Source organism: Heterocephalus glaber, unplaced genomic scaffold, assembly GCF_053883595.1.
Source record: "Heterocephalus glaber isolate CG9 unplaced genomic scaffold, H.glaber_assembly_v1.0 deba00001572, whole genome shotgun sequence".
Lineage (NCBI taxonomy): Eukaryota > Metazoa > Chordata > Mammalia > Rodentia > Bathyergidae > Heterocephalus > Heterocephalus glaber.
The window spans coordinates 18,023,951-18,046,645 of record NW_028258357.1 but is presented as its reverse complement, the minus strand read 5'-3'; the positions used below and the strand labels follow the sequence as shown (position 1 = coordinate 18,046,645).

The window sequence follows — 22,695 nt, the reverse complement described above, 5'->3', positions numbered from 1 at the left end:
TAAACTCTGCTTCTTTTTTCCCCCACATTTCTTTTTCCTGTACCAAAAATGAAACTCAGGACCTTGAGCTTGCCAGGCAGGTGTGGTGCTGCTGAGCTACATCCCCGGCCCTCTGCTTATTATTTTAAAATAATAAAACTGTTGAGTTAAAGCAGAAAAGGATTAAGAAAAAATTTTTCTACTGAAGCCTTCAAAGTTAGGGAGCAAGGAATAAAATGAGGGATGCAGTATTGTAAAGTATCAGAAAAGAAAACCTACAATTCACTTTTACAGTACTATATACACGGTACAGACAAGACAAATTATAGTAATAAAATATAAGTGTTATTAAACAATGAGGAATATATTAAGCTACTGAGAAGTGGAAGACAAAGAAAAGTTAGTAATATGCAACTACTTACAGCAAGGGAAGACGTTTGCAGACAGGCATTTTTAATTCTTGGTATCAAAGCATTTTTCATGGATGGGTAGTCTATAAGGTTTGCAAAGGTTGGAATGATGTTCAGACAGAGCTCCTATTAAAAAAATAAATAAGATCAATCTTAGACAAAGATTCTCTCATGCTCTCACATATTCAAAAGCATTTTGATCTGCACGGCTCATTTGTCAAATAGTTTAAAATAAACTTCCATGTATATCATATTATTTGGTTTTCTTCAACTCTTTGCAAAAAGAAGAGTTATAATCCTTTTTCAGTTTTACAGATGAGTGAAAAGGTTCAAAAAACCTCATTCAAACTTGATCACAAAGCCAGCTGTGGTGGTGTGCGCCTGTCCTAGCACTCACAAGAGGCTGAGGTAGGAGGCTCCCTGGAGCCCAGGAGTTTGAGCCCCGCCTGGCTAAAATAATAGCAAGACCCTGTCTCCAAAAAACACAACTGACTCAAAAACCAAAGAAGTTATCCTAGGTCATAATAAGTAGCATATGCTATTCAAAATGATCCTGGTAGCAAAGCACAGGAGAAGAGACTACTGAGAGAAATGGAAGTGCAATAGATTGATGACACCATGAAAACTTGAAAACATTCATTTAGAGTAAGCAATAGAAAAGAGTTAGCTAGGAGTCAATTATCAAAGTACTGGCATGTATTTTATTCAACTCATCCCGAAATTTCCAAAAGGCAGATGTATCCACTCAGAACTATAAGAATAATGTCAGTGATATAACTTGTGGAGTTACAAGTAGCTGGGTGTGGTGGTGCACACCTGTAATCCCAGACCTGACTTCAAACCTAGTAATGGAAAAAAAAGAAATACAAGCTACAGGCAAGGATATGGTGAAACTGGTACTCTCATGCACTGTTGGTAGTAATATAAATTATCACAGGCACTATGGCAAACACTGCAGAGTACCTTAAAAGAACTGGCACTAGAACTAAAATTTAACCCAGCAATCTCACTCTTGCACATACAGCCAAAAGAACTGAAATCAGCACGCCGAAGAGATCCTCAAGCACCAGTTCACTGCAGCACTAGTCACATACCAAGAACAGAAACGGCACAGGTGTACATCAATATATGAATGAAGAAAATTGGGGAGATATGTATATTGTGAATATTATTTGGCCATGAAAAAAGAACTAGGTCCTGTTAACTGCAGCAACACGGACGGAACCAGAGGACTTTATGTTAAGTGAAGTAAGTGAGGCATTCAAAGTGAATGCTGCACACTCTTATGTGTGGAAGCTAGAAAAATAAAATAGTGGTTATCAGAACCTAGGACTGAAGGAGAGGTGGGAATGGTTAACGGGTACAGAGATGCAGATGGGTGGGAAGAATAACTTCTAATGTTGTGCGGCACAGCAGCGTAACTACGGTCGACATCAACTGAATACTTCAAAAGAGCACGTATGGAAGATTCTGAACATTCTTCACATAAAAAAAATGATAAACGTCTAAAGTGGTAATATGCCGATTACCCTGATCTGATTATTATACACTGTGTACACGTACTGAAATATTGCACTCTACCTCATAAATCTATGTCCAAAAAATTAAAAACATGTAACAGATTTTAAAATACAAGCTACATCTGAGGGGCCACTTTGCACAGCTGAGAGAATGGGCAAGGGTTAGCAGTCAGGGAGATGCTGGGTTCCTGCTACAAAGGAGCCTCCTTAAGGAAGATCACAGAAAGGGGACGCGCTGTGCTGCACAAGCCCACCCAGAGCAGGAGGTTAGAGACTACAACGCTGGGCTAAGGACTGAAGCTGGGCTAAGGACTGAAACGCTAAGCTTTCTCCCTAAGAGGAAACAGGATGAGGAATTTAAGAACAGGCGACTGAAACAGAAGAAAACCTCAGGGAAGTCTACCAGCAAATTCTAAGCAATTCTGCTTATTTTATACTTTTTCTGTAATTAGTGGTGCTGGTGGGGAGGGGGTAACGAACAGTTTCTATGTTTAATTTAATGGGTAAGTAATTCAAAATACTATGTCAAATATACACATTTATAGTGCTCCTATTTAAGGATACTATCTTCTGCAACCCATCTTGTACCTTTCTAAGCATTTTCCAGAATCATCTCTAGTATCTTAAATATTTATAATCAGCTTTACTTTTCAAATATCAGTTTAGAGCCTGGTGTGGCGGCATGCGACTGTAATCCTGACACTCTGGAGGCCAAGGCAGAAAGACAAGTTTGAGCCCAGTCTGCGCAACCTGACCGACCACTCAGCAAGACCGACTCAAAATACAAAAAGGCCTGGGGATGTAGCCCAATGCAAAGACCCTAGGTTCAATTCCTAGTCCTGCAATAATTAATTAATTTAAAATTTCAATTCACAAATGAATTTAAGAAGTTATATTCTAACCTTCTACTTGCATGAAGCTTGAGGAAAAGATTCTTGTTTCCTACTTTGTCTAGGACTCTTACAAATGTTTGGATATGCTTTATTAGAGTCTTCTCACCAGCAACAATGAAAATGGTTCGATTAGTAACCAAGGATTTATACTGAATGAGATTAAAATGCTACTTTCTAAAACATAGCAAAGTTGTACTAGTCAATTTGAATTGTATATTAACTTTTTAAATAAAATACTGGCTTGATACTTTCTGGTCAACTCTGGGGGGGATAAAGGGCCTTTCACATCCCTCAACCTCCTTTTCCACCCTTAATCTTACTGAATATAAAACCAGGTTGGTTGTACAGGGTCTGTGGCAGTGTTTCAAGAGGCTATAATTACAACTCATCCGATAGAGATGAAAATAGAGGTAAGTACTGTACATCTTCCCCATTTATCCCACGGCCTAATCATAAAGGGAATAAATTAACATCAACTTCAACTCTTAAATAAACAGTAGGCAAAGACAGAAATAAGTCAAAAAAATGATCTGAACTATGTGGTATTTGGCTCAAATTAAGAAAACGATTTAAGAAATCCCTTTGTTTTTCTTTATTAGAATTTCTTTACTGGCAAAAAGACTGTAAATTTCTAAACATGAAATCATTTGTGTGGTGAGAGGTTTTTAGTTTTTAACACAAGTATTCTTCCAAAGCAAAAAAAAAAAACTAAGTTAGTTTTAATAGCAATCCTGAATGTTTTTCCAGACAGAAAGTCCAATGAATCAGAATTTAAATAGTAAAGACTACAGAAGTAAGAGTTGGCAAAGTGTATGCTATTTTAAGGACTCCCTTCCTGGAAAAGCAGGACTATAAATGCATTAAGAATGGAAAGAAAGGAAAGGAATAAATATGAGAAAAGGAAAAAATGGAAACAAACTCTTTGTAGATAGGGAGGGGTGGAGGAGTTGAAGGGAGGGCAGGGGAAGGGGGAAAAATAAGAACCAAGAGAGATCATGTAAAGGTGCAGATTCCCAATGATGAATGTCATTATACTGTACAACCTAAAATATACCAATAAAATTAATTTTAAAAAAAGAACGGGGACACTGGGCTGGGGGTGCAGCCCAGGGGTAGAGCGCTCGCCTAGCATGCACAAGGGGCTGGGTTCAATCCCCTGTGCTGGGGGTTAAAAAGTCACATGAAATTATTCTCTTCTATTCTCTTCTCATCTATCTCTTTCCCTTACAAACTAACTTCACCACAGAAGAAACTGCATTAAGAAAAAGGCACATACACTCTAAACATTTCATCCACGATTATTCATTTAGAAAGCAGAAAGATGGTATACAACAATTCAAACTACAGTGAATCAAACTTTCCTCCATACTAGCACCTTTCTTTTTTTTTTTCCAGAATTATATTTTATTTCACATTGATAGAAACCATGAAAAACATTTACATTGCCCCACATTACAGCACAACATTTCAATGGAGTATTTCTCGCTATAAATAAGATCTTACTGATTTGCATAACTAAAATAAGTCTACAGTTCTTCAAGGTAAAGCAGAATGACATAGTAAATGATTGTTTAAAATTTTTAAATCCAGGTAAACATATGGCTTCATTATAAACATCCTAGTCCATTACCAGATTATTTCCATGATCAATTAGCACTATAAAGATGCATTCTTGCTGGGGATTTGGCTCAGTGGTGCCGCCACCTGCCTTGCAAGTGCAAGGTCGTGAGTTTGATCCCCGGCACCAAAAAAAAAAAAAAAAAAGATGCATTCTTAACATTGTTTTGGTAAGTTGAAATACAGCAGGGCCCGGGATTTAACTCAGTGGTTTTGCCGCCTGCTGTGCAGGCGCAAGGACCCGAGTTCAATCCCCTGTACCAAAAAAAAAAAAAGAAATACAGCAGGAAATTAACATAGTTCAGAAATATTAAGCATATATTTTTGCTACATTTTAAACTGTATGGTAACTCTTCCATATTTATAGGGTTCTGATTAACCTTTATTACCCCAAAATTTGTTTTCAAATAATTTTTTACTATTAATCTGCAAATTTTGACTATTTAAAATCAAATGCTTTGTTTTTGTGTTTGCACAAAAGACTAATTTTAAAAAATAATTTGAAGTGAAAATTTCAAATAAGACCATTGGCAGATAAAAATAAAGCAATTTTTTCTTTTTTTTTTGGTACTGGGGATCGAACTCAGGACCTTGTGCTTGCGAGGCAGGCAGCAGAACCACTGAACTAAATCCCCAGCCCCTAGCAATTTTTTCTAATGGATTGTTTTCTACAGTAGTTGGTTTCAAACATATGCACAAAAAAGTAATGTGGCAAGGAGACTCAATAAGAAATTAGCTTTTAAAATCAGTCTTAAATATTTCTGTATATACCAGAATATGATCTAATTATTCAACTGCTTACAGAAAAAGTAAGATTTTATTATCTGAATTCTAAATAACTAAGTCTAAATTTGAACTAAAGTATAATTATTTGAAATATATAATACAAGAAGTTTAAGTAATGTTTGGTTTCTTCTAAAGTTACATAGATTTCAAACACCATGTGTCTGTAATTCAGAATGTCAAATTATAAAATGTATTGACAGTAGATGTATATGGCAGGGAGGCAATATATTTGGTCTGTTATGAAGGATAATCACAAAAGAAAACATTTTTTTCTTGAGAAAAGAAAATATTAAAAAGAAATACCATCAAGGAAAAGAAAAACTGATCCCCCAAATAAAGGGGCCATTAAATGAAGAGAGCCATGTTATACTGACAAAAGCATTATCCCTATTATCAAGAATAATGTAATAGGGCCAGGGATTTAGCTCAGTGGTTCCGGCGCCTGCCCTGCAAGCACAAGGAACCAAGTTTGATCCCTGGTACCAAAAAAAAAAAAAAAGAATAATGTAATAACATCTAATTCTTATGTATTACGATCATTTTGAATAATGAACATATATAGAAAAATACTGACATTGCATGGTGACTAAGCAATTTTGGAATAAATCCATAGACTATGTCACAGCATGCATAAATCATTTATACCTAAACTGTTCATTTTACTTGAACAAATTATCATTAGCATACTGGTAATTTTGAAATGATGTAATAAAAAAATTTTGTTGCAGTATTTTATTATTTTGCTGAATTATATTTGAGAAAAAGAACCTAGCTGTCTCACCTATTTTTTTTTTTTTTGATACTGGGGATCGAACTCAGGACCTTCCACTTGCGAGGCAGGCGGTGGAACCACTGAGCTAAATCCCCGGCCATGTCTCACCTATTTTAATACTGGTATATTCTGGATCACATTATACAAATACATGTATAGAAACTTAAAAGATCATAAATTTCCCACAAGGAAACGTTATTTATTATATATCACTGATGTGAATTTACAAAACATTTTAACACTGCAAACATTAGAAGTTTTAATATTGGGCATGGGAAAAAGTTTAGACTCTACTACAATGCTGCCGGTGTACTTCTACACAAGGCCTCTTAGTGTCATCAATCAATTGGAGGTAGGAGTTTATCAATGAATTGCTTGACATCCATCATTTCCTGTTGACACGAACTATGCACCATGCTTTCATAGGTTTTGAAGGTTACATTGGCTGGATTTACCAACGGTTTTAGTTTTTCAACAGGGAACCAAACATTAGGGGAACTAAAGGGTCGCAATCTCCATAGCACTGGAGAATAGAAATGTCTTTGTTAACACCGCTGATAGGACCCTGAGAAAATCCTCCCAAAATAATTGTTAGAAGGAATGCCATTCTTCAACTCTTGCTCTATTAAAGCTTTTACATTTTCTGCTGCCCGTTTAATTCCAGATTCATCCTCCTGAGAATCTGGTGAAAGCCCAATGTTGTCAAACCAAGAAGGCATAGCCATGTTCACATTGAACGTTACAGGCATAACTGGCGCATGTGGGCAGATATATTTGATATGTGAACTTCTGGTACCTGCAAAAGCTTCTGCCCATCCATGCCCAGTATCTCCCAATCCATGAAGGAAAATAACCGCGGCGGTGGCTTTCCGGGCGGCGGGCACGATGGCTGGCATCGGAGCAGACATACTATTGCCGCACATCCACCGGTTGGGAGGACAGCGTGTCGGAAGCGGAAGGGAGAGCGCGCTCGGCGGCGGCCTAAGGGCGGCGTGCGAGCGGCGAGTCCCGGCCCGCCTCACAGGGCGCGCGCGCTCGAGCACGTGCGCGCCACCGCGGCGCCGCACCGCCCTCCGCTGGCCCCGCCCCGCGCTCCATACTAGCACCTTTCTAATAAAAACAAGTCTACTTCATGACACATACTTATCAACTGATTCTTTAGTTAGGCATGTACATTTTAATGACTGTATCATTAATGCAATGCAATAAATATATTTACTATTGAGTTGCACAAAACATTAGGACTTAAACCTACAAGGTATTTCACTCCTTCTGCTTTAAAAATCAAAATCATCATCAAAGAAAAACAAATCCGACAATGCACCTGGATCTGAATGGAAGGCGCTTCCAGTGCTCGGTACACCATGGGCAGGACGCTGTTCTTTATCTCATCGGGAGGGGTTTTGGTTAGCAATAAATCCATTTTTTGTAGGAAAATTAACAAAATCTGTTTTGAAAAAGGAAAAACATGCATTAACTCCTAGAATCTTTAAAAGATCTGATATATGGCAAAATTTAAAGTTTCTTCCAAAGGTGTATGTATTTTGACACTCACCATGTTGCTAGCCTGAAGGCGTGGAAGACAAAAACACACAAATCAAGTGTTTTACATCTCTGGGAACATAATATTTAATATCTGTTCTCGATTTAATCACTTAAATAGACTAATTCCCTCACTCTCACATGCCTACAGTAATAATCACTCGCCCATGAGAACCAACGATCTGGAAAGCTACTGGGTTAAAAAATAAAGTCTGAAGGCAGCAAAGTCAGCCCAAAGAAGTAGATTCCATCACTCAGCTTCTATAAAACTCGAGAGAAGAGGGGAGAAAGAAATGAGAAGGTCTGGAAGGAGAAACTCCAGGAAGAAGGATTTTTAGCTGTCCCTGATTGTTTTCAACCTAGCTGCTCCACATTCCTAACTTATAAGGAACAAACTGCCCCCTTCTATTCATGCAGAGTAGTTTTGCCAAGACTCAAATTCTTTTAAGAGACATTTTTAACTGAACAACTAAGGGGAGAGGGAGTATGCCAAAAGGGACAAAAAGGAATTCAGGTTATAGGTTTCTTAGGATACTATCTCGAGAGCCGCGTAGCTTAGGGAACCCGTGACCCTGTCCACTTCCCCCTTGATGGGGACTCTTGGAAGGGTCCGGGAGACCCTCCTGCTTCAAAGCCCAAGCTCCTTCCTTGATCGTTCCCTGATCCACAGCAACTCTGACCACACACTGCCTCGTCCCACCCTGCAAGGGAAGGACTACAAAGCTCATACATCAGACAGTGCATAGCTGAATGACAAGCTATTGCCCTACTACAGCAGAAACACAAAATATTTACTCTGTGCTGGAAATTTTCATGTTATTCCAACAACTCTTTTCATTTTAGAAATGAGGAAATGGAAGCTTTAAGATGGTAATGACTCATCTAAGTCTACCCAGAAAAAGAAGCCCAGATTCAAATCCAGGCATGTGATCCCTCTGTGCTTAAATCTAAGATGACCTTCATCCTGGCAAATACATATTGTAATACAGCCCATGAGAGAGTAACTTTTTCACTTGTGACACATATACACATCATTTCCATGGTGCTCTAAGCAGTCTCCTCTTCTACTGAAAGTATTTATTAGCAAGAAAGAGAGAGCAAACTGGCACAAATTGACTACAAATTAAAGACTGGAATAACAAATCAAACAAAAATACTTAAAAGTGCTAGAGGAAAATTAGTATTTCTTTTCCCAAACATACAACTTTCAATAAAGTCAACTGAGAGCAGTACAATACATGCAAAATTTTACTGCAATTTATTTGTAACTTATAGACAGCCAAAGACATTTCCGGCAAAGTTTAATTTTAACTTTAGGAATGGTTCAAACATATGCAAAGTAGCTTTCTAATTAATACAAAAAGAAAGTCTCTTATACTTACCTGAATTTTTAAAAAGCCATATTCACTTACTTTGTTTGCAGTAGTAGTCATTATCGTGAATAACAGTAGATAAATATGCAAAAATACCTAAAACATACCTGGATTGGCTCCTGCTGTTTAAATACAGGGCCAAGTTCAGGTAGAATCAATCTGACATATTCTTCTTTGGTGCATTCCTCAGCAATCAATAAAACATTGGGCAAAACAAAAGGAACCATGTCAGGATTCACAAATTCTGATGTCAAACAAGGCAAAATTCTCTGCACGATGACACGCTGAAAGGCAAAAGTGTTTTTATAAAAACCAAATTTATTTTAGGCCTTTGGAATTGACACTGAAGTATATAGTGTCCAATCCCTTTAGGTAAACTGACGATATAATTTATGTTAACATTAGTTTACTTTTTAGAGAAACATCGGACACTATCGCTATGCTAAGACAAACAGTGTAGGTGGGGAATGTCAGGGGTAAAGGGGAAATATGGTCCCATTTTTAGGAAACCTTCCTTTAGCCTTCACTGATGTATCTCTCTTCATTCATTAGTTACAGTTCGCATCACAATTTAAACACTGTCCTACACTGCTGACTGTCATCTCAAGCATGTCAACCCTATCTGCATTTACTGTAATAACCTGGAGAGCCGGGACAATATTCTATGCTTCCTCTTTACTCTTCGTACCATTTAAGTTCAGGGCTGGACAAACAGTAGGCAACCAGTGCCTATCTGATAAACACCGGGAACTTCTGCGACCAGAAAATACCAGCTTTACAACCAGTGCTTCGTTTAGCATTCGTCAACATTTTTCAGACTGTTTTACACACATAATTTAATAAGTCAGAGGGGAGCTAAAGGAAATGGAAAAGCTAACATCAATACAGGAGTATCCTCTTAACTACTGCTGAGACAACTTCACAACAACAGTCACGGACTTCTCTTCTGACATTTAACGTCCAACTGCTGCCTTGACACAGGTAGTATCCTTCCAATTTTTAAAATCCTGTTTATTTTCTGACCATAACAAAACTTTTGGCTTTAGTCTGTAGCCTTTTATAGTCTTTTAGGTACCCAAGGCAAAAGTTATGTTATTTCCTTGAAAGAATTATTACAGTAAGTCAAAGTAAACTTTAAATTTAAAAATACTGACTCTGAGAAAAAACTGATAAACAACAAACCTTGGGCAGTTTTGGTAGAACCTTTGGCAGTCCTTTGAAAAACTGTGATTTCTGAAGATTATCTCTTTGGAATAAGCTATCAAAATATTGAAGCGTGACTGCACCAACATCATCAAAGAAAGGAATCTAAAAATAAGGAAATAAATTATTTTTATTAACATTAAATTGAAAGTACTTCTCATATCTGAAACTGCCATATGGTGAAAAAATATTCAGAAACATTTAGCAAAATGGTAAAGACTGGTTTAATAGAAGATCTAATTATAAAACTCAGAATAAGAAAATAACTTTTCTTTTCAAATACAAATATTCAGAATTACTACTTGTGAGTTGGATGAACAACTTTTTTTAACTCTGAAAGACTGAAAGATTAAGTAAAATATCTTAAAAGCATAAAGAACAGTAGCTATTTATTAAAATCCATGTTCATATGAGTGAAAAAGGTTCTGACTTTTTTGAGAGTCCAGAATGTCTATATAACTGTGTCTCTTAACACTATTTATTTGAAATTTTTCTATCATGACACTTATGTAAATTATTTAGCTGTTGAAGAGTAAAAGAAATTGTGTATTTAATATGCTCAAAAACACAGATGCTATCTAAGGACGAAATTGACTAATATCTTGACTTAGAACTTAATCTACTTTAAATTTTTTTCTTCATTTTTGTCCCACCAGCAACTGCAGAAATCTGTGTGTACTCACCTTTATCATTTGATCTGCATCTGGTCTTACAGCTGGAGTTACATTTAACAGTAGTTTCACGTGTTCACGGACTTCCTCAGGTATGCTTGTAAGTGAACTAGATCCTAAACGACTCAACTATTCCAAAGAATAATAACATTAAACATGAGTATAAAATACCCAAAAAGATATATAATTATATTAATAGTGTGTTTACTCAGTGTAGATTGAACAAAATGCTAAATCTTCTTTCTCTTTTTTTGAGACAGAGTATGTAGTTTGCTATGTAGTTCGGGCTGGCCTTAAACTCACTATGTAGTCCAGGTTGGGCTCGAACTTGCAGTGATTCTCCCACCTCAGCCTCCCGAGGGCTGGGATTACAGGCATGCACCACAATGGCCAGAAAAATGCTAAATTTTCTGTTGCAAGATATCTTATCTTTGGCCGGGGATTTAGCTCAGTGGTTTCGCCACCTGCTGCGCAAGCGGCAAGGACCCCAGTTCGATCCCCAGTACCAAAAAAAAAAAAAGATATCTTATCTTTAATATATACCTGAAATTGTTTCCAATCTTAAACAAAATGCCCAGCATTTTAGACTGTACTTTAATACTCACAGTAGTAAATGCTGATTACAGTTGTAGTAACAAACTTAAACTAGTGGTTCATTACTTATAGAAATTACTTTTATTAAAATAATGCAAACTGGAAATTCATGCAAAATGGAAATGAGGCACTAATTTAACAATTTTCTAACTGCATTTTAGAAACAATTTCAAGAAATTTTAATACATTTTTAACACAAGTAAATATAAATAGGCAAATACCTGATCCAACTGCCTACTAAAACTTTTATATATATCTTGCTTGTTGACTTCAAATATAGGTTTCCCTTTATGAAATACAGCATACATAACAGTTCCTAGAGAATACATATCACTGGCTGTTTCACAGCTGACAGATAGTATGTATTCAGGAGCCAAATACTCAGGATTTGGAAGACATAATGATGGTAAATTCAGGTCCCATTCTTTACAAGGAAACTTAGGCTGTAATAAAACAGAAAAGAAATGACACAGATTCAATATTTCAATCAAAGCAAACCATTATCAAGCCACAGCAATCTATCTTTAAATCTGTACTGCGTCAAGTAAAACTGTCACTATCACCTTCAATTCTAAAATCTCCAAACCCCCATATCTGGAACATACATGGCAATAAAGTGAAAGATAAGAACGCTCATAACTGAGATCACTGAAGTCTCTTCCATTAAAGGAATTACCCCTAGAAAATGCAGTATGGCCAGGCAAAGGTCTGGCTCATGTTTTATGCTATACAGGCTTCAAGTTTAATGGACTTAGAGAAGACAGTTGCTTGAAACCTTGTTCTTCCACTATGTGATTAGTTAACAGCTTCAAAAGACTGTAGTAAGAATTAACATGTTCATGATGGGGCTGTGATTCATATGTCTCACTGCCAGAAGGCTTGAATCACCAGTGGTACACGCACTGTCCCATCAGGTGGCTTTTAATTAATTGTATTAGTGAAGAGTCTGATAAGAGTGACGGATCTCTTGTACCACCAGTGGCACCAGCCGCCCGATGGGACAGTCGTGCATGTACCACTGGTGATTCACCCTGGCAGGAACGTGTTAAACACATACGAAAGTCAGACCTAGCACCATGCCAGTCTATAGTACACTTAAGCAGTACTAATTCTTTCAGATTCCCTCAATTCCACCACACTGGGCAACTCAGGCAGGAGGATCTCAAGTTCTAGCCAAAACCGGGCAACTTAGTGAGACTCTGTCTTAAAATATAAAATAAGAAGGGCTGGGATATAGTTCAGTGTGAAAGAAGAAGAAAGCTGTTTAAATTACAAATCCATTTTAGGTAAATTATGGTGCCTTTAAAAGCAACATATAGTAAACATCTGAAAAATAACAGGTGCCATCTCTCAAAAGGTTTTCTTCTACCCAAAGGAGATTATTAAATTCAGTAAATCGGGGAAATGTTGCTAGGGATTCTCAAATGTAGTCAGCATGTTTGGCATTCTGAGGGCAAAAAAACCCCTATTTAACACAATAGCTATCAAATTTATTTAACTCTGGCATCCTTTTCTCAAGTAATAATAACTTCTATGGAGCTGTTGAGCTGAAGAGTACTAAATGTTCTATGAAGGTGTAAATGTAAATGTCCTACTATACACACAGTCTATCCGTACACATGAATCAGGGTTACACTAACCCTCTAGTCCATTCCAGGTATAATCACAAACTTCCATGGCTTTGAAAAATTGAAAGATGAAAACTTTCTTTACCTCTTGTTCAGAAGGATTGGTCGATGACACACAAAAATCAAAACCCATTATTTTCCAGGCTCCACTTTTATTTAAAATTATGTTTTCTGGAGTAATATTCCCATGAACCATTTTCACACTGCTGTGCAAAAATGATAATCCTTCTGAAACCTGTAAATAAAAAGTTATTTTAAGTAAAAATCCTTCCAACTGCAATAATAAAATGTCTCATAAAAATCATAATTATTGCTGGTTCTCCCAGTCAGAATTTTGTACGTCAACTAGCAGTCCAATTTTATCACAAATGCAGAAGTGTAAAAATTCTCAGGTGCCAGGACAATCTAAGCATTAGTGGGAAAAACTGGATTATAAAACCAAAGAACAACTACTGTATCTACCAAGTTCCTTTCTGTGTACATATAAGCAGAAGGAAAGAGAAAAGCAGACTCACTGAGAGAAAAATTAGGGAAATAATCCCTTTCACAACAGCATCCAAAAAATGAAATACCTAGGAATCAATCTAACAAAGAAAGCAAAAGACCTCTACATTGAGAACTAGAGCACTCTGAAAAAAGAGATTGATGAGGATATAAGAAAATGGAAATACATCCTTGTTCCTGGGTAGGAGGAACCAATATAGTGAAAATAGGCATACTTCCAAAACTACTATACAGACAGATTCAATGCAATACCGATTGAAATTCCAACAGTATACTTCACAGAACTAGAGAAAACAATCCAAAAATTCATCTGGAACCAGAAAAGGCCTAGAATAGCAAAAGTAATTCTAGGCAACAGAGACATGGCAGGGGGTATCACAATCCCCAACTTGAAACTATACTACAAAGCCACTGTGATAAAAACAGCATGGTACTGGCAAAGAAACAGACCCGAGGATCAGTGGAATAGATTAGAAGATGCAGAAACAACTCCAGAAATATTCAGCTACCTCATCTTTGACAAAGGAGCCAACCATCCTCACTGGAGGAAAGATAGCCTCTTTAATAAATGGTGTTGGAAAAACTGGATTTCAAATTGCCAAAGATTAAAACTAGACCCTATCTGTCACCATGCACTAAACTAAAATCCAAGTGGATTAAAGATCTAAATATTAAGAGGCCAGGGATTTAGCTCAGTGGTTCCACTGTCTGCCTCGCAAGCAGAAGGATCCGAGTTCAATCCACCGTACCAAAAAAAAAAAAAAAACTAAATATTAAGACAGAAATACTAAACTTGCTGGAAGATAAGTTAGGTAGAACTCTTGAAGACATTGGCATAGGAAAAGACTTTATGAACAAAACCTCAGTAGCAGGGGAACTAGCACAAAGAATCAACAAATGGGATCTCATCTTAGTAAAAAGCTTCTGCACTGCAAGAGAAACCACCAACAGAGCTAAGAGACAACCTACAAGGTGGGAAAAAAATTTTACCAGCTGTTCCTCAGACAAAGGTCTACTATCTAGAATCTATAAAGAACTCAAAAAATCAGAGCGCCCAAATATAAAGACCCAATTCAATAACGGGCATCTGAAATGAACAGACATTTCTCAGACAAAGAAGTAAAGGTAGCAAATAAACATATGAAAAAATGTTCAAGATCACTGGTCATTCAAGTGATGCTGATGAAAATAACACTGAGATTCCATCTCACCCCAGAAAGAATGGCTGGTATCAAGAAATCAACCAACAGAGTGAAGCTCAGCTGGTCCCAGCACCCGGAAGGAAGCTCCCCCACTTCCATCCCAGGCTCCTAGGGCCAAGAAGGTGAGCCAGTCCCAGCACCCGGAAGGAAGCTCCCCACCTCCATTCCAGGCTCCTAGGGCAGTGAAGCTCAGCCGGTCCCAGGACCTGGAAGGAAGCTCCCCTGCTGCCATCCCAAGCTCCTAGGGCACAGAAGTTGAGCCCCGTGGGTGCCAGAAGCACACCCCGCCCCCCGCCGTGGAAATGAGAAGACATATAAACAAGCCTCAAAAACAGACTTCCAAATCACCTGCAGCAACCCCAAAGGGAAACGAGATGGAACACTCTGATACTCAACCACCTGGACTCTCTGAACTGGCAACAAAAGAGGATCTGGGAAAAATGAAATCAGAAATAATTACTCAGATAACAGCAAAGATTTTGCTTATGGTGCAAGACATGATTAATAAATCTAGAGAGGACACACATTAAAAAAATAGAGGATCTGAGGAACATGATGGAATCCCAACATAGGAAACAAATGGAATCCATAAAACAGATACAAACAGATTTCCAAGAGATTAAAATCTCCATCGAAAGTCTGAGCAGCAGAATGAACCAATGTGAGGATAGAATTTCACATATAGAACAAAAGATTGCAATTAGTGACCAGGAAAAGAACAATTGCTTTAAAATTGTAAGGGAACATGAAAAATCAATCCAGTAGCTGCTAGACGATGCAAAGAAGAATAACATAAGACTGATCAGAGTGAATGAAGAAAGAGGAGAGAGTGCAGATGACATAAAAAAACTCTTCACAGAAGTGATGGCAGAAAACTTCCCAAGGAGGGGAAAAGAACTTGACATACAGATAAGTGAGGCATATAGGACTCCAGCTAGCCTTAATCAAAAAAAATCTACACAGAGGCATATAATAGTTAGGATTCCAGAAATCCAACAGAAGAACAAAATTCTACAAGCAGTGAGAGAAAAGAAATAAATCACATACAAAGGAAAGCCCATCAGAATCACAGCAGACGTCTCAATGCAAACCCTCAAGGCAAGAAGAGCTTGGAGTGATGTAATTCAAGCCCTAAAGGAAAACAGCCTCCAAGCCAGATTGATGTACCCTGCAAAACTATCTTTCAAAATTGATGGAGAAATAAGATACTTTGATGATAAAGAGCACCTCAGGAACTTCATGAATACCAAACCGGCACTCCAAAAAATTTCTGACAATACCCTAGGAAAAGACAATGAGGATCACAACCCGAGGAAACCCAGCAGAATGAATCCATTGGGCGTGACAAATTAAACACAAAGGGGGAGAATCCAACAAAAAGAAAAAGTCATGACAAGCCTTTTAAAACTTTTGACTTCATCTCCCTAATGAGTGTACAATTCAATCTTATTATTGTACTGCTTAGTATTTTTTTGATTCTAGAGTTGCACACCATTCCTTGTGCTATACTGGCTATTTATCATCTTCTTATGTCTACATTTTAATTGGGTTGTCTATTAATGAGCTCTAAGAATTCTTTATATATTCTGCTCATAGGTTATATGCATTGTAAATATGGTCTGTTTAAGGACTACTTTTAATTTTAATGATGTCATTTAAAGTTCTAAATTTTGATGGAATCTCATTTATCAATTTTTTTCTTTTATACATCATATCTTTTGTATCCTAGGTAGTTCTTGCCTACCCTGAATTCATAAATATTTTCCCTTATAATTTCTTCTTAAAGTTTTATACTTTTAGGTTTTCTTATTTAGGTTCATAGATCCCTTCAAGTTATTTTCATGTATAGGAAAAAAGGGTTGAGGTTAATTTTTTATATATGGATACCAGGTGTTCTAGTGCCGTTTGCTGAAGACACTGTCTCTTCCTCAGCTCTTGAATCAAGTTTATATTCTATAAAATGCTAATGTTAAATAATCTCTCAAAAATCAGTGGACCATATAATGTGTGGTTCTATTTCTAGATTCTGTTTTATTCAAATGATCTATATGTCTGTCCTTACACCAACACTGCCTTGATTACTGTAGCTTTAGAAGAAGTCTTAAAATTGGGTGCTAAACGTCTTCCAACACTGTTTTTGTTTTTGGCTTTTCTGGGTCCTTTGTACTCCTACATTAATTTTTAAATTTCAATATCCAGTTCTTCATTTATAGCAAGTATACACAGACCTGAATTTTTATATATACCTTGCGTTTTCTAAGTACAAGTTCTAGGGGCTCCTATAGCTTTCTTAGTATTTTCTCTGTAGATGGTCAGTCATTTCATCTACATATAAAGATTTTGCTTCTGCTGTGCCAATCCTATCTTAATTGTGTCATTTTATTGCCAGACTATTTTGGTGGGGACTAGGTTTCAAAGTTTAATGGACAGATAAAGAGTAAGCATATCTGCCCTTGTTCCCCACCTTAAGGAGAAAACATTGTATCTTCTCCATTCATACAAGGCGGTCTCGCTGGAAGTATGGAGTACATGTCTTTAATCTGTTGAGAAGGTTCTATTCTACTTCTAGTTTCCTGATAGCTTCTACCATGAACAGCTGTAGAATTTAGTCCAATACTTTTTCTCCAACTAGTGACAGGATCATATGGCTTTCTCCTTTCCTCTGTTAAAACAATGACTTTTGGGGGTGGATCTTCCAATGCTGAACCAACACTGCCATCCCTATAACAAAACCACTTTCTACATCTTGCCAGATCTGACTTCTAATAGTTTGTTTTGTTAAACAAATTTCTATCTATGTTCATACTTTTTTCTTCTATTATCTTTATTCAATTTTAGGATTAGCACAATGTTGATTTCCTAAAATGAGGGGAGAAGTGTTCCTTCTTTTTTCTGCTTTAATCGTTTGATATAATTTATCAATTAAAATGTTTATGAGCCTGCTGTTGTCATAAGATAAGTTTTCAAGCTAGGAATATACTTTCTTTAATAGGTGCTATTCCAATTTTATATTTCCTCCAGAGTTAGTTTCATTAATTTGTCTTCTAAGTTACTTCTTAGAAGTTGTCAAATTTATTTCAAAAAAGATCTTTGTAATATGCTTTCTATATCCTTTTAAATTGTGTAAAATCTGTGGTAATGTCTCCTAGATCTTAATATTGTAATTTTAAAAATGTATAACTGATATTGTGTAACAGGAAGAAAAGGTCTAAAAGAGCAGGGGAATTGGGAGGGGTAGGGGAAGGGAAAAAAGGGAAAGGAAAAAATATGAGAAGAGGAAAAAAATGGAAACAAGGTCTTTGCAAATAGGGAAGGGTGGAGGGGGTGAAGGGAGGGCAAGGGAAGGGGAAAAAAATAAGAACCAAGAGACTCATGTAATGGTACAAGATCCCAATGATGAATGTAACTGTATTTTATACCTAAAATGTACCAATAAAGTTAATGGGGAAAAAAAAAAAAAGAAATCAACCAATAACAAATGCTGGCGGGGCTGTTGGGAAAGAGGAACCCTGCTCCACTGCTGGTGGGAGTGTAGACTGGTGCAACCACTGTGGAAATCAGTATGGAGATACCTCAAAGAACTAGGATTGGAAGTCCCATTTGACCCAGCTATTCCCCTGCTGGGTATCCTTCCCAAAGAATTAAAAGAATCATACCACAGTGATATATGCTCACCCATGTTTATAGTGGCACAGTTTGTAATAGCTAATCCTTGGAAACCGCCCAAATGCCCATCAACTGGAGACTGGATAAGGAAGATGTGTTTTTTTTTTAAATAAAATGGAGTACTACTCAGCCATAAAGAATGTGAAACTAGAGACATTTATAGCTAAGGGGATGCACATTGAGGCCATCCTCAAGTGAAATAAATAGAACACACATGTAAATCCTGAATAGTTTCTCTGGTGTGAAAAACTAAAAGTGTAAATAAGGATCAAAATGTATAATAGATATTGTGAAATAGGAAGAAAAGGTCTAAAGGAAGAAGGAAAATGGGAGGGACAGGGGAAAGGAAAGAAGGGAAAAGAGAAAATATGAGAAAAGGAAAAAAATGGAAACAAATTATTTGTAATTAGGGAGGGTGGAGGGGATGAAGGGAAGGTCAAGGAATGGGGAAAAAATAAGAACAAAGATACATCATGTAAAGGTACAAGATCCCAATGATGAATGTAACTGTGCTGTATACCTAAAATGTACCAATACATTTTTTAAAAAGGTGAGGAAATCTTTGACTCTTGAGTTACAAACAGAGAATGTTAAGATTTTCACATACTGCACTTCACACTGAAATTTAGTTTTTCTGAATAGTACTGTGCTGAGTTTCCAAATATTCAATTGATGTTCATTTACTCTCACACTGGATTAATATTTGGTATTTTTTTTGGTACTGGGGACTGAACTCGGGACCTTGAGCTTGCAACGCAGGCGGCGGCACCACTGAGCTACATCCCCGGCCCAGTATTTGGTGATTTTTATATTCGCATCTGAGATTACCACCGGGTTTGTCACCAAAATGGAAGATTAGCTCTGCTTCCAGGGAGCAGTGCCTTTTGGCAAGCTAATGTGCCCTGACCTCAGGACACTGTTCCTGGTTCTCCTCCAACTCCACTGCTCAGTGTTTTCAGTCAGCTCCACTGGTTCCTCCTCAGTCCCCCAAACTCCTGGCGCAGTATCCAGACCACAGGCACCTGCACTGCACTCGCGCCTCCTCGGCGTCACTGCTTTCCTCCTCTGCTGCGTGCTAACTGCTCCCCGATCGCCCGCCTGGGCCTCTGATCTCGAGTCCAGGCATGACGATCTGACCGCTCTCCTGGCCTCTCTCCTTGGATGTCTGGGAATCACCACAATCTCAGGGGAATCCAATTCTTCCTCCCTGTAGTCATTCCCATGTCTGTTAATGATCATTTCACTTTTCTAGTTACTTAGGACAGAAACCTTTGAGTTCTTCTGTATTTCTCTATTTTTCTCACACAGCTAACCCTATTATCTCTAGCATCAACACATACTTAGGACACGACCCAGTCTGACCACCTTCCTACTCAGGACCATCGTTATCCCCAGCCTCGGTCACAGCAGCAGTCCCCTGCCTCTTCTCCTTGCTCTGCTCTCGCCCTTCTTCAGTCTGGCGCTCAGTATAACAGCCGGCGTAATCTGTTAGACCTACTCGGATCGTGCCACTTCCTGCTAAACCTTCTAAAGCCTTCCACTCTCAGAGTGAAGCCCAAATTATCCTCTGGTTTCTAGGCCCTGGCTCCCCAATGGCCCTCCGATCTTCTCTCCCACACTGGCCTTCAAGTTTACTCCTCCCTAGCACAGCATGTATGTCACTATTCCCTGCACGTCATGTACTATCCTGTCTTAGAAACTTTGTACTTGTGGTTTTCTCTCCCTACATCATTCTTTCTTCCAGGTATCAAGATTCTTTGAATTTTCAAGGTTTTTTCTCAAATGTCTCCTTTTCAGTGATATGTCCTTGACCACTTCATTCAAAAGTGTCTCTCATCCAAACCATTCCTCTGTCCCCTTCCTTTCATTTTCTTCTCCACGTCACTTATCAAAATCTAATTTACTGCCTGTCTTTCCCATGAGAACATCAGTTTCAAAAAGGCAGAATTTTTTTGTTTTGTTCACTGCTATACCTTCAGCACTCAGAACCATGCCAAACTTAAGCTGTCAACTGTTCACTTACAACTTTCAACATGAAGACAAGCCACCAGTGAAGAGTGTAAAAAGTATTACACAGTTTAGGAGATACCTGGGTGACTAGCCTTTTAACATTGGGCAGGTGACTGAATTTGTACAGGTCACAGTTGACACATGATTTTATTTATTTATTTTGGTACTGGAGAGCTAACTCAGGACTTTGTGCTTGCAAGGCAAGCAGTGGCACCACTGAGCTAAATCCCCGGCCCCTGACACATGATTTTAAATTGTGGTATACTGACTTATTGGTTTTTTTTGAGACAGGTCTCACTACGTAACCGAGGCTGCCCTCATGTTTGCTATATAGTCCAGACTAGCCTTGAACTTGTGATCCTTCTGCCTCAACCCCCTGAGTGCTGGGATTACAGGCGTGTGCCACCATGCCCAGTGGGAAAAACCCTAAATTTACTACGTGTTTCAGGCACTGATTTGGTAGATGTTTTTATGTAATTCTCAGTTAATCTGTGGAACCATTTTATAGTTGGAAAAAAGTTCAGATGCTTACTACAAAGCTACAGTAATCAAAACAGGGTGGCACTAGCATAAAGACAGACATGCAAAACAATTCTATCCCCAAACAATGGGATAGAATCAGGATCCCAGAACCATGATATATGATAAAGTGATTTTTGACACGAGTACTAAAACCATTCAATGGGAAAGGGCAGATTTTTTCAGCAAATGGTCCTGGGAAAAACTGATATCCACCTACAAAAGAATGAAGCTGACCCTTCTACCATTTATAAACATTAACTCAGAGCTGTGGTGTAGCACAGCAGTAGAGTGCATGTTCAGCATGGGCAAACCTCTTGGTTCAATCCCTAGCACAAAAGAAGGGAGAAAAATGCAAAGTGGATCAAAGATCTATCCTAAGACCTAAAAACCATAAAACTCTTAGAAGAAAAATAGAGGAAAAGTTTCATGACACTGGGTCTGGCAATGACTACTTAGCCATGACACCAAAATCACAGGTAATAAATGGAAAAGTATATGAAATAGGCTACCAAAATAAAAAAAAAATCTGTGATTTGAAGAGCATAATATAGAGTGAAAAGGAAACCAACAAATGGGAGAAAACCGTATGTTTGATACAGGGTTAATATCCAGAATATATAAAAAATCTTATGACTCAACAATTCACAAAACCACAACCTGATTCCAAAGTGGACAAAGGACTTAATGAGCAGATGCACCTCCAAAAAGACACAACAGCCAATAAGCACACAAAAAGACACTCAAGGTCACTAATCATTAAGGAAATGCAAATCAAAACCACAAAGAGCTGTAACACCTCAGACCCATCAAGATGGCTACTATTTTAAAAAAGAGCAGGGCATGATGGTGCACACCTATAATCTCAGCATTGGGAGGCTGAGGCAGGAGAACCATTTGAGAGTTTTAGGCCAGCCTCCGCTACATAGTGAGACCCTGTCTCAAAAAAATATTGGATAGGATATGGGAAATTAGAATCTTTGTGCACTGCTGGTGGAAGTACAAAATGACGCAGCCACTATGGTAAACAGTATAGGTAGTTTCTCGAAAAACTAAAAAGAGAATTGGCGTATCAGTTCTATTTCTGAATGTATATCACAAAGACTTGAAAGCAGGGTCTCAGAGAGATATCTGTATGTCCATGCTCATAGATGAAAGTAACTCGAGTGCCAACTGATGGTTGATGGACACCTGAGTTGTTGCTAATATGGTGCAGGCATCAATGGAGTATTATTCAGCCTTAACAAGGAGGGAAAACCTGACACATTCAACATCACAAATACACCCTGAAGACATTGTGCTAAGTGAAACAGCTCCTCACGAAAGGACAAATACCATATGGCTCCACTCACATAAAGTACACAGAATAATCAATTCATAGAGACAGGAAGGAGAATTGTGCTTGCCAGGAACTAGGGGAAGAGGGATAGGGAGTTACTGTTTATTGGGTACCATTTCATTTTTGCAAGATGCAAACACTTGCAGAGAGGGGTGATGGTCATGACTGCAAACCAATAGAACATACTTAATGGACTAAGCCGTATACTTTAAAATGGATAAGATGGAATTCTACCACAATGCTTTAAAAACTACTGTAAGAGAATTATAAGACAAGCCAAAGACTGAAAGAAAGTATCTGCAAGTTTATCCAACAAAGGACTTGTGTCCACTACATGGAAAGAAATCTTAAAATAACTTGCTGATAAATAAATAAATAAATAAATAACCCACTGAAATTTGGGCAAAGAATCTCAACAGATATTTCACCAAAAGCTATTCAGATAACAAAGAACCATATGAAAAGGT

At 37.8% G+C, this 22,695-nt stretch overlaps 1 protein-coding gene and 1 pseudogene across 4 annotated transcripts in view; both read right to left on the bottom strand.

Annotated features, from left to right (window-relative positions):
* Scyl2 (SCY1 like pseudokinase 2) overlaps window positions 1–22,695 on the bottom strand; it is a 65,835-nt gene that overhangs the window by 16,846 nt on the left and 26,294 nt on the right. For all 4 annotated transcript variants that reach the window (XM_087192660.1, XM_087192662.1, XM_087192663.1 and 1 more), the window contains 7 exons: window positions 13,074–13,223; window positions 11,582–11,803; window positions 10,779–10,895; window positions 10,075–10,200; window positions 9,000–9,176; window positions 7,302–7,424; window positions 402–515 (listed from right to left, as the gene is read on the bottom strand). In XM_087192660.1, the coding sequence (XP_087048786.1) occupies window positions 402–515; window positions 7,302–7,424; window positions 9,000–9,176; window positions 10,075–10,200; window positions 10,779–10,895; window positions 11,582–11,803; window positions 13,074–13,223 (1,029 nt within the window). The remainder of the gene's footprint in view (window positions 1–401; window positions 516–7,301; window positions 7,425–8,999; window positions 9,177–10,074; window positions 10,201–10,778; window positions 10,896–11,581; window positions 11,804–13,073; window positions 13,224–22,695) is intronic.
* On the bottom strand, window positions 544–6,992 carry LOC147823604 (acyl-protein thioesterase 1 pseudogene; annotated as a pseudogene).